Below are 12,580 nucleotides of genomic sequence, written 5' to 3'. Positions count from 1 at the left end.
AAAATATACAAAAATTAATTTGAAATGCATTTATTTCATACTAAGTATACTACAAATACATTTACATATTTATGTATATATTGCAACTATATTTTTAGTATATAAAACTGGTCTACTTAACACTAGAACTACCAAGGCAGTCATTTTGACCGTTTTTAAATTTTGAAATGTAACAAATTTGTTGAAATAAAACCCATATAACTATAGTACCCTGACTTTTCCTAAATGTATGTATATTTTATTATAACATTGCTATTTTATTAAAATTACAAAAGACTAAAGAGTTCTGAGTATTTCTACCTTGAATGCCCTTACCAAAAAGTATAATATACTTCAAGTTTATTTTATTAAGTATACTTATGTAAAGTTTAGGTATATTTTTAAGTATACTTTATGTAGGAATTATACAAATATCAGTGTTCTAGTAGTATACTTGTAAGTGTACTGTTTAAATACTTCTTGGGACTAAATTGGCCCACTTTCTTGTATATAAATATATACTTTTAAGTATACTTTAAGTATAACAGTAGCAAACTTTGAGTACACAGCTAGTTTACCTCTATGTTTGTAGTGTGTACTGCAATTATACTAAAAGTGAACTTATAGGTATACTGATAGTTTACTTTGCACACTTTGAAGTATAGTCTTGAAGATTGCGGTTGAAGATGCACATCACTGTTGCCTAGCAACTTTTGTTCTAGTTGTTTTTATATTCTATTGTAAAATTCCCGTTCATAAAAAAGCTGGATGGACACCTCCAATTCCACAAGTGCTGTCATTCAATTTAGCACGGTTCCAGGTATGTTAGGACTACTGCTATCAATAATAACCTACTTCAATGTTATGACAAAAAGAGCCATAATAATAATAATAAGGAAGGCTATTATTATTGTTATGCTAGTGTAATGCTATATCTAATGCGTATAGGCAATTTTTTTTTTTTTTTTGCGACAGTGACAATGTTTATTATTACCTATACTATCATAACAGATCCATTTATTCATGGATCATGATTCCAATGGTGGCTGCATAGAAATGTTTGCGATTAATGTGATCCAAACATTTCCAATAACTCCAGAGCATTGTAAAGTAACCTACAGAAGTAAAAATGTGTTGAAAAAAGACGTACCCTATGTAATCACTTCCAGTCTATATAGCTCTTACACAATTAAATATTACAAAAAATACTGTATATTTTGGGAAATGACATCATAAAATATGATGACAGACATTCAAAGCTTCATTGTAAAACCTCAAAAAAAGCTAATGTACATATGATATGACAAAAATGGCATTCAGTTCAGTCTAGTATGAATGGTCAGAATGACCGCTATGGCCATTCTAGTAGTTATAGAATTCCGGTAGTTCTAGAGTTAAAGGCCCGGTTCCATAGAGAGGGCTTAGCCTAAGCCAGGATTAGGCCATAGTTCAATTAGGACCTTTTAAGTAATTTTTATAAACGTGCCTTAGAAAAAAACATTACTGGTGTGCATCTTGAGACAAAACAAAGGCACTGATATTATTTAAGTTTCTTTCATTTAAAACAGCTCAGACTTACATTTTAGGCTAGGACTAGGCTTAAGCCTTGTCTGTAAAACTGGGGGAAATACAAACCTCATCAGTAGAGACATTAAAACACATTTTAGGGTTAATATTAAGGAATGTGATTGTGCACAAGTACAGTAGTACTCTAAATATAGTTTAATTATAATTTTTATATCAGTAAGTCTTGAGTGATATGTCAGTAAATATGTTAATAGATTTGGACTATATATGAAATAAATGTATTTTGAATATATTAGCTGTTTTTTTTTTTTAGGTTTTTTTTTTACTAGGGATGGCAAAGCTAAATTTTCACTATCCATTACTCCCATCTTCAGTTACACCTTTAGAAATCATTCTAATATGATGATTTGGTGCTTAAGAAGCATTTCTTATTATTATCAGTGTTGAAAAGAGTTGTGTTGCTTAATTTTTTTTTCTGGAAACCATGATTTTTGTTTTAAAAGCAAATTTTGTGTATATGTATGTATTGCATGTAGTCATGAATAACTGAAAATAACAAATGTAATGTTAAAATCAAATGTATCAAAGTGTAACTGCCAAAAAGAGAGAGAGAATTTTAAAAATCAGCATGACAGAACTGGTGCAAAGATGTAATAAATATTAAGAGAGACTGTAAAGAAGGGTGACATATTGTCAGCAGGAAAGATGGCAGCAGCGTGCTAACTATCAGAGTCAGCGCTAAGATCTCAGCATTATTCACTGTCACTCTGACCACACGCACAAGACATCTGTCATTGCCGTGGTGTTTGTGCATGTTTCTGTGTGGCTGCGTTAGATGTGTTTGGAAGAGCGTGTGAGTGCGTGTGTGTGTTTCGGCCATCATTCTGATATTAACTAGACAGAGGCTGCGGTGAACTCTAAACGTGCCCTGCCTGATAATGAAAACAGTTCCTGCTCTTTCACACCCTCTCTCCCCGCTCCAATAAAAATGAAACAGAAAGAGGGGGAAAAAATGATGCAGAAGGTTACATGACTCCACCCACTTCTGCTTTTGCCATCTCACCAAAATTCATCATCACTTCCATACCAATTCCCCTCTCTCTCTCTTTCCACTAGTTCGCTTTGATGAGAATCGACAGCTTATCACAGAGGAGAATTCTATTACCTGTTCGCATGTACGCGCTTACACACATTCAGGGTGTTAGAATTGTGTCAAAACACTTGGGGGAGGGGGGGTCCCCCTAATCAGACCACACACCCCCTTCAAAAAATAAATAAAAAATACAACTTTATATTAATATGATTCATATTTTAAATTTTTTTCCTCGTTATCGTTGAGGAAATCTAATTCTAAGAAAAAAGCTTATTTTACGGGGATCAGTGAATTACAATAATAATGATATTTTGCTTAGTGTATTGCGCTACAGGACTGCCATGGACAGCTAACTCTGTGTGGAGGTCACTTCACAGCAGTGACAGAAATTAATCTTTTCTAACAAGTTTACAACAACTTTACTCTTTATGAGCATTTTTGCCTTTGTAAAGCCTTTTTTTCTAGAAGTGTGTCAAATTCTTACATTTAATCAGTAAGGTCATTATAATAATAAGACATTTGGGGCTGTTACCAAACAAATAAAATCATTATCAATAAAATTCATTTTTGTAATGCAGAGGAAACACAGAAGCTGCATCTGAAATGGCATTTAGATGTTTTTACACACTGTTTAATGCTGGACTTGCAGTTACAAATGCATAAATAATGTTTTGATATTTAAATCCTAAAATGTTGAATACTGATATTTGAAATTATTTGTAAAAAATGAAAAGTTATTTTAAATGTGAAATCAAAACCGCCAGTAGTGAGTATAAGTGAGCCATTGTGATTGAACAGAATCATTTACACGGTTGATTCAGTCAGGAACGAAACACTGTCATGTCGCAAAACAGTGCTGTGGCTTTGTTTGAAACCATTTTTGTTGGCGAAATATTAAGTCTCTTAATATTACAACAATTAATTTGCACAACACAACAATCAAAATTAACAACTGAACATTTTCATAACTCTTAGTACAAAACTTTAAACTGATCACACTTGTAACACCACTAGTCATTCTTTCAAAACCTGATCTCATGATTTCATTCTAGTTGCGCATATTTTCATTCCACATAATCATTGTTTCAAAACACAAGATCATTGTGATATGTATTTAGAACATTTGAATTAGTCACCAAAACAAAACAGTATGATTTCAATTTAGTACTTTCAATTTAGTACTTTTAACAACCAGTTCATTCAAGAGCAAACAATGCAAGATCATGTTTCAGATCACTTTTGTTGCTGAAATAATTACAGTAATACAGGCAATAACTGTCATATTAGAAAATACACTTACATTACCTAACTTGCATATCTCACATACAATCAATAATGTTTGTAAAAGCATCCAGTGTGTCATCAAAACGTATGATAAAGGTATGACATGGCCATAAGGTTTTGTGCTAATACATAGTTTACTGTCAATGCAGTAAATGTCCTCACTGTGCCATATGACTGAATCTAAATTCTAGCTGAATTTTTCAGATTGAGGGTGAGTTATAGCTGTGTGCAGTCTTTTCCATGGTAATGCTTCTATATAAGTATCACATGGCATAATGTAATGTAAAATGCTGAATTTGATGCCATCTTTAAGTGATTTTGTCAAGTTTTGCTTACTTATGGGTATCAATTTGTCCCCGAAATATGGTTACAGTAAGTAGGTACACACACACACACACATGCACATGCACACACACATGCACACGCACCCGCCCACCCCGCCTCAATTCGAACACTGCACTCACGTTTACACACATACAAACTTACAAACTCTAGGAGAAATGTACATTGAATTGAATTACACACACATGCACACACACACACGGGTAGAGAATTCTATTACTAGCCACCTTGGACAGTATCCTCTCTTCACTTTCTGCTATGATAAGGACTACTTCACACAAAAGCAGCCCATAGTGCACTCGTGTCACAGAGGAGATCCAAACAAAAACACCAGAGATGAATGACACGCATGCTCAAAGCTGTAGATTTGAAAGGCCAATGTTTGGAAGGGAGTCAACTGTCGGCCTCAATCATGCACCAGTCTGATTTTATCACAATTGAAAATAATTTAGTATGCAATGGCAGTTAATTAAAATTGACTGCTACAGGGTTGCTGTTAGAGAACTCATGAGTCATGCAGGTGATGCTGAACTTAGTGAACTTAGTGGTGTTAATTGAAGGATTAATAGCATACAAGTGCAAAAAAAAATCAATAACTGAGTCACCCAGATATCTACATTAGGCTATATCACAGCAGTTAAATAAGACAAAAAGTTACAGTATGCAAATCCACTTTGAATACTTAAAACATTTTTTTTTTTTTTACATTTTAAATTTTAATATTTCACAAAGTATTAAAGTTTTATTGCATTTTTGATCAAATAAATGCAGCCTTTGTAGGCATAAGAGACTTCTTTTAAAAACATGCAAAAATCATACTGACCCTAAACTAAAACTTTTTACACTTTAACTATTTTACTGTGTAAAATGCTTTTTACAAACACAATCCAGAGTGCAACTTTTCTAAATAACACTGAATATGCTACTCCTACTCACAACCAGAAACAAATGTTGTGTACCATCCTGTAATTGTGCCTTTTTTGAAGATTTTGGAAATATCTTTTTGCTGTTTAACTGAAACATATCCATTTTATTACCTCCTTCTTACACACACACACAAGCTGCCAGCATAATCTTGTTAAGACTTTGTATAGACTGTTACATCAACATGACAATTACATTTAGTCAGAATTGCTTGCTGTAGGTCAAGGGTCAAATTCATTTGCACATGAGCAAAATTTTGAATGTATTTTCTCAGAACACATTCTTAAGATTTATTATTATTTTATTTTATTTTATTTTATTTTATTTTATTTTTTGTCTGTGTTTGATAATTCTATAACACTGTTTCCTTTCCACGAGTTCAGAATGACTTTATTGAATTAGTACAAGATTGATTCTTTGTCTTCATTCATGGAGCTTGTGCAGTTAGCTGACTGCAGTGAAGTGAATGCCACACCAATCTCAGCCCTGCATACTGCCACCCTGCCAATATCTGCATCAAAACACACACACACACACACACACGCACACACACACACATAGATGACATCAACAAATCTGGTTAGTATGATGTGCTCCTTGCTTACTTCAGCACTGTGCCTATTTTTATATACAGGACATAATGCAAGCATATGTTTTATACATGTCAGCTGCCTTTCTTTCCTAAACTATAAAAAAAGATGCTACCTTAATAAATATTTACAAATCTTTATACAATAAAAACAAATGCAAACTCTCACACACACACACATTAAGTATTCTCCTATAAAAATGATTTGCAGATAGTGTATGCAGTGAGTGCACAGAGACGTTGATAATCAATAGTGCAGTGTGAATGTTTAACTTTGGACTCTCTCAATCAATACAGAGCTCTGAACAAGAACTAAATATACCATTCTGCCCAGAGTCAGAGAAAGACAGAGAGAAAGAGTCAGGCATGAGAAAGGAAAGTGAGCAATATGGCAAATGTAATCTGAAACAAACATAATCAATAAGCCACCGGAAAAATAATCAACTGTATGTCCAAAAGAAGGAATTATATGGTATTTTGTCTTTTGAACTTTTGAAACGTATGTGTGTATTGCAGTATATAAAAAATCTATAATACTTACCCATAACCAATATGGTACCAAACATACAGTGCATCCCTAGACAAAAGTATGTGTGCTCTCAAACACCCATATGTGCTTTTTGATTTTAAAACTAATAAAAGGGCCTAGGCATACAGTACTCCTTTCAGTGTATGTCATGCAACAACATACAAAGATGAACTAAAATTTGTGCACACAATGAGTTCTTCACAATAGTCCATGCCAAAAGTGTCAGTTGACACAGAAATGACATCCCAACAAAGTTAAAGCCCCTTCTTTCCATGTCTCATTAAAATGTAAAACATATGAAAGGAAGGATAGAGAGAAAGACAGACAAAAACAGCAGAGAAAAAAAGTATCTGAAGGAGAGAGAGAGACAGGGAGAATCATGCTTTTCACAGTTAAGTAACACAGTCCATAGTTATCTACGGTAATGACAGGTCCGTAATTAGCACAAAGCTAATTCACTGTGATGCAAAAATGGCCCACTATCTCTCTTTTCCTCCCTCCTTTCATTGTTTTATGTGTCTGCCACATGACTTCCTGCTTGTTTGACTTTCTGCACACAGACTTTGTTTCCTCAGTATTGCAAGGAAACCTCTTGTGATAAACCAAACAAATAGCATGATCATTGAGGACAAACCAAAAATGCGAAGTTTCCAAATCATAAAACACTCCAGACACTCGAGCTGAACAAGTGCTGGCATCGAATTAAAGGAACATGATTAATTTATTCATTCGGCTGAGAAAATAAATTATACACACCACAAATCAGATCACACATTTTCACTTCTAAATTCTCTTCTAAATTATGAGCTCTTTCTCTCTTTCTCTCTCTTGTGAATTTATATTAATTGTATCAGTATTGGAATTAATACTTTTAATAAGGCCAACATGGAATCTGCTGACTTTGCATTTTCTATGTTTTGGGGAAAATCTACAGAATTTTGTGAAATATTTGGAAAAATGTAGTAAAATTGAATATTATTAGTTGCTTAAAGCATTTTAACTTCAAATGTGCTTCAGTACTGCTCTTCACAAAGTAGCTGGACCTTCTTTTATTGTTAACAGACATGTTGTAAAGTAAACACATGAGGACGAATGACCGTAGCCGGGAAATTTCCCAGTGAATCGAATCAGACATCTCTGAAAATAAAACATTATTGTAGGCTTACTGGAAATTAAGAACACTGATTTGACTCAATAATTAATTTGCTGTGGAGTTTTGCAGACACAGATTCCACGTGGGTCTGTTCAATAATGCTGCCAAAGAAATTACAGAAAAAATGCTAAGCTAATGCTGATATGGGTTTCTGTTAGTGGCCAATACTTATGTTTATCTATTATTTATCCAACTATGGAACTGGGTGTCTCACTGCCTCTGTCTCTCTCTCTATTTTTCTATCACTCATTCTCAGTATTAATGCATTAGTAACATTGTGCAGCGATTCCTCTGGGAGTCAGTCAAATGGTCTTACACCCCTCTATGGCACAGGGAGGTCTTTAAAGTGAGGAAACATGACAGCATTATACCTTACCTCAGACAGCAGCTTTCCCAAAGCCCAATAGTCTTTCCAAAGTCTTGAATTTACACTGTGGAGCACACAGCATTGGGGGAAAAAAGGATACAGTCGTACTCCTCCAGAACGAGTGCCAATGGCAAGGATCTTCTGCACTGGGTCAAATGCCAGAGCTGTGGGCTGATAGGGAAATCCATGACGCACAGTCTACAGAGAAAGGAAAACAGAGAAAACATGAAAAAAAGAAAACATGCTGTGTTACACTAAGAACAAAGTACTGTAGGCAACTTTAGTCATTCATTCCCACATAATAGTGACACAGCCTACGGCCTGCCTGCACCCCCTGCTACTCTCCTGAGAACTGCTCACATGAAACAATACTTCAGCATTTGATGCTCAGTGTGTGGCCACCCGCTCCTTCCCATCTCCTACAACATATATTCTGCAATATTTTATTGGTTTGGAATACACTACTATTCAAATATTTGAGGTTGGTAGGATTTTTTAATGTTTTTGAAAGAAACCTCTCATGCTCACCAAGGCTGTGTTAAAAATTCTTGTAAAATACATTTTAATTATTTTTAAAGTAACTGTTGTCTATTTTAATATACTTTAAAATGTAATTAATTCCTGTGATTACAAAGCTGAATTTTCAGCAGCCATTACTCCAGTATTCAGTTTCACATGATCCTTCAGAAATTATTCTATTATGTTGATTTGCTGCTCAATGAAAAGCCTGTTTATTACAGAGCTACAGCCATTTATTAATGTATAGAATAATATAAGACAGATTTTTTTTTCTTCTCAAACTTAAGACATAGATTTCAGTTAAGCTGAGCATTACCGTAAGGTAAGGATAAAACCTTATGCATCCAATTTTACTCTTCAAAATTTTTTTTTTTTTTTTTTTTTATTACCAAAGGCTAACTTTTACCAAATTTCAAACCAAAACCCAAGGTTCAAACATTATCAGTCTGGCTGCAATGATGGATCCTGGCATACGATATATAAACAACAGTACTGAAAGCCTCCCACAGCTCAGAAGTCTTTTCACATTCTTTTGCACCTGTCCCCATTCATTTTAAACAATTTGTGTCTCAAAAGTTAGCTCTTCCCAATCAGCTTCCGATGCTATACCTTCCATACTTTTGCTGCAAAAAAAAAAAGTCTCTTCTCCTTTTAAAGTATGACATTATGTTGATAGCACCATAAAGTACAGATCAAATTACTCAAGTCAGTAAAATAACAAAACAGATTATGCCCTGCTACATAGTTTACTTAAAGCAAAATCACTTGGGATTTGAACCCGGGTACCTTTCAATCACATAATCATATATAATCAAAGATGATGATGACACCAGATCACTTGATTGAGCCACTAAATCATATGGCACTTCATGCTGCCGCCATGCTGACAACACTCCACTTTCCATCTCATTTCCTTTTCCATGTATCCATGTCTACAATCTCAGCAAAGATCTCAGCATGCCCTTCTGGCACCTCCCTGACCACTCAAGCTCAACTTCATCAAAACCCAGCTCCAACCCCCCTCCCCCCAGCCAACACTCCCCCACTCAGTCTATCTTCATCTCAGCTGAAGGTCACACAGCTGTCAACGCTTGCTGTGCAAAAACGATGGTGACCCTCAAGACCAAGCATCACATTCATGGACAAAACTGCAAGAACCACCTTAACCAGCCAATATCAAGCTTTTTCTGCACTTCTACACCAAGCAGTTGGTTTAGTTTCTGCTTATTTTATAACAAGATTATTCACTTCTTACTGGCCTTTCTGCATCTGCTACATGACCTCTTGAACATTCAAAACATTGCTTTTTATCTCAAATTCAATTCAATATAATTTCAAAGTACTTTATTGCTCATATTACCACAAAATCAATACACACAAAGTAATGAATATCTGAAATAAAGTATTATTAATTAAGAAATAAATAAGAAATAAGCTATCAGTAATGGCAAAATACAATTAAATAAAATTAAAACAAATTTAACAAGATATTAAACGAATGTATGGTAGGCTAAATGCCTTACTCGGGGCCTAATGGTGATTGCTTGCTGCATGTGGGTCTTGAACCAACAACCTTCTGGCTAAGAGCCCTGAGTTTTATTCTGTAAATCACACTGTATTTAACCTAGAATTTCTCACACATTACACGTTTGCACAAATCAAAGTCAAGATGCTGTTATCTGCCATTAGCAGACAGCTAACTGTAAGGACGGCCCCTGTGGAGTATCACAGGGTTAAGTGCTTTGCTCAAGGACACAACAGTGACATGGGAATCTATTCCTGCTAATTCATCTGCAACCAGTGTTAATCTTGTTATCAATAAAATTACTGACAAATCGCTTGTCACTGATGAGTTTAATCAATAAAAAGGGCAATAATGTGCATCATGATGATAATTTAAAAATGTAATAATTTGACAAAATAAATAATTAAATAAATAAATTTAAGCTAACAATGTTTTTGAAGAAAAATCTACAAAGAAAATAATTGTGTTAAATAATGCAGTCACAATCAATAATATCAGAGACTGAGCTGTTTGAGCTGGTGAAAATGAATGAACACTAGTAAACCGAAGTGCTATTTTAGTGGGCTAACTAACTCAATATGAGATTAATAAAATATATAGACATAAATAAAATATTACATTTAATTGCATCCACACAAAATGCGCAAGTGGCTAAGTTACGTGATAGCCAAACTGTGTAAGTCACGTTGTGTGTTTCCATAACAACGCAATGAACTAGAAACAATGAATAATTGCATAAATATTCATACATGCTGTATATCATTACACTAATTACAGCAGTGTACTCAATGTTACTTCAGAAGATCAGGTTTTTACAACCAGACAGTTTTCACACGTTTTTGATAAAGAATTAGTTCATTCCAGATTTAAAAGTTCCTGATAATTTATTGTATTATATGTATTTCTTCAGTAGAAAATATATTAAGGTTTTTTTAAGGAAAATATTCCAAGATTATTCTCCATATAGTGGACTTCAGTGGGGACCAACGAGTTAATGGTCCAAACTGCAGTTAACACTGCAGATTCAAAGGGCTCTACAGGATCCCAGCCAAGGAATAAGGGTCTTATCTAGCAAAATGATCTGTCATTTTCTAAAAAAAAAAAAATATATTTATATACTTTTTAACCACAAATGCTCATCTTGCACTAGCTCTGCGATGCGCGTGACACATATTTATGTCTTTGTAACAGTTTATTGTTTAAAATGGTCCATTCGTGTGTGTATCCTGGATGTTTAATCTTTTGAAACCTAAAAAATGTATTCTGCTAGGAAAAAACGTGACCTTTCAAACATGATTATAGAATGCGTGAAGTTGTGAATGCGCATTGCAGAGCTAGTGCAAGACGAGCATTTGTAGTTAAAAAGAAATGGCTGATCGTTTTGCTAGATAAGACCCTCAGCGGGGGTCATGTAGAGCCCTTTGAAGCTGCATTGAAACTGCAGATTTGGACCTATAGCCCGCTGGCTTCCACTGGAGTCCACTACTGTATATGGAGAAAATTCCTGAAATGTTTTCCTCATAAAGTAAAACAACAGTAACTCAAAACATTTGTTGGTACATGTCAGAACACATGAAACTTTTCCTTATATTAGCTGCTAATTTACATTTCTGCTTGTTCACTCATTGCAGGTGGACAGGTGTGTGAAAACGTGGCTTCACGTCAATCTCTAAATAGCCAACAAAACAATTAAAGTGCTTCAAAAGTTCCCAAACCTCTCACTAGCGAGTCACTTATGAGTCATTTTACTCAATGAACATTTACCTTGTTACACTTGCAGCAAACTGCCTGCAATCCCTTTAATCAATTGAGCTGGTCGGGGGCCAGCTTCAAATCATGCCACTCTGAGTGTGTTTTATTTGGTGCACTGAACTGTAAAGAAGCTGTCCAGAATGTGTGCTCTGAAATAAGAGCAGGTGCTGTCCGCAGCCATCGGAGCTGGAAGCATGCAATGAGAGCCGTCCACAGCCTGCGGGTCTGTGCTAGTGCTCTGGCGCTGGTGATGGCCGCCACAGATGGTGCTGAAATCCATCACACATGCGGCTCCAGAGTTGTGACGCAAATTGTGACACTGTCCAAAAATATTTTAGAAACAATTCTGCAGATTAGTGTCGAATGCTTCCTGGTTGGGACACTAACAGAGAGTGTAACAAATTCAAGTGGTCCATGAGTTCATTTGATTTTTTTTTTTTTTTTTACATTTGACTGTAAAAATGCACTTCCGCTCACTCACTTTCCCCATTTGTTTGGCTCCTTTATGAAGGTATGTTCATCAATAATTCATCTGCATGGCTCTGGACTGATGCAAGCAAGTACTGGATGAATGAGCAGGATGGAGTGATCACAAAGCAAGCAAAAGACACAGAGAGAGAGCAAGAGAGACGGGATGAAGTGAGTGTGATGTTCTATCTGTGGCTATTAAGCAGGAATAGAGCTGTGACGAAACCGTTGTCATGTTCAAATTCTCCTGACTTGCGACTACAGCTGCAGGTTTATTGTCTGCTTGTGCAGACGAGTGGAATCATTGGTCTGTGTCTGCATGGGCGTGGCTGTGTTTGAGGTTTCAGTGCATATGTGTGTGTTGCCTTATCGTCTCTATTAATCAAATGAGTGCTAATGAGTGCCTCGGCATATAGATTTTCATTCAGTGCTCTGCTTTACTGCAGACTATTTAAGCATCCCCCTCCCATTCCCTCTTCATCTCTGGGTTTCTCTCCTCTCGCTCTCTCATACTGATATGGGCTGTTGT

General features: G+C 35.4%; 1 protein-coding gene across 9 annotated transcripts in view; it reads right to left on the bottom strand.

Moving 5' to 3' along the window:
* stxbp5l (syntaxin binding protein 5L) overlaps nt 1–12,580 on the bottom strand; it is a 155,527-nt gene that overhangs the window by 122,536 nt on the left and 20,411 nt on the right. For all 9 annotated transcript variants that reach the window (XM_042731146.1, XM_042731150.1, XM_042731148.1 and 6 more), the window contains exon 2: nt 7,888–7,985. In XM_042731146.1, coding sequence (XP_042587080.1) covers nt 7,888–7,985 — 98 coding nt within the window. The remainder of the gene's footprint in view (nt 1–7,887; nt 7,986–12,580) is intronic.

The sequence above is a fragment of the Cyprinus carpio genome, chromosome B9, assembly GCF_018340385.1.
Source record: "Cyprinus carpio isolate SPL01 chromosome B9, ASM1834038v1, whole genome shotgun sequence".
Taxonomy (NCBI): domain Eukaryota; kingdom Metazoa; phylum Chordata; class Actinopteri; order Cypriniformes; family Cyprinidae; genus Cyprinus; species Cyprinus carpio.
This window is presented reverse-complemented; position numbering and strand designations above follow the sequence as displayed.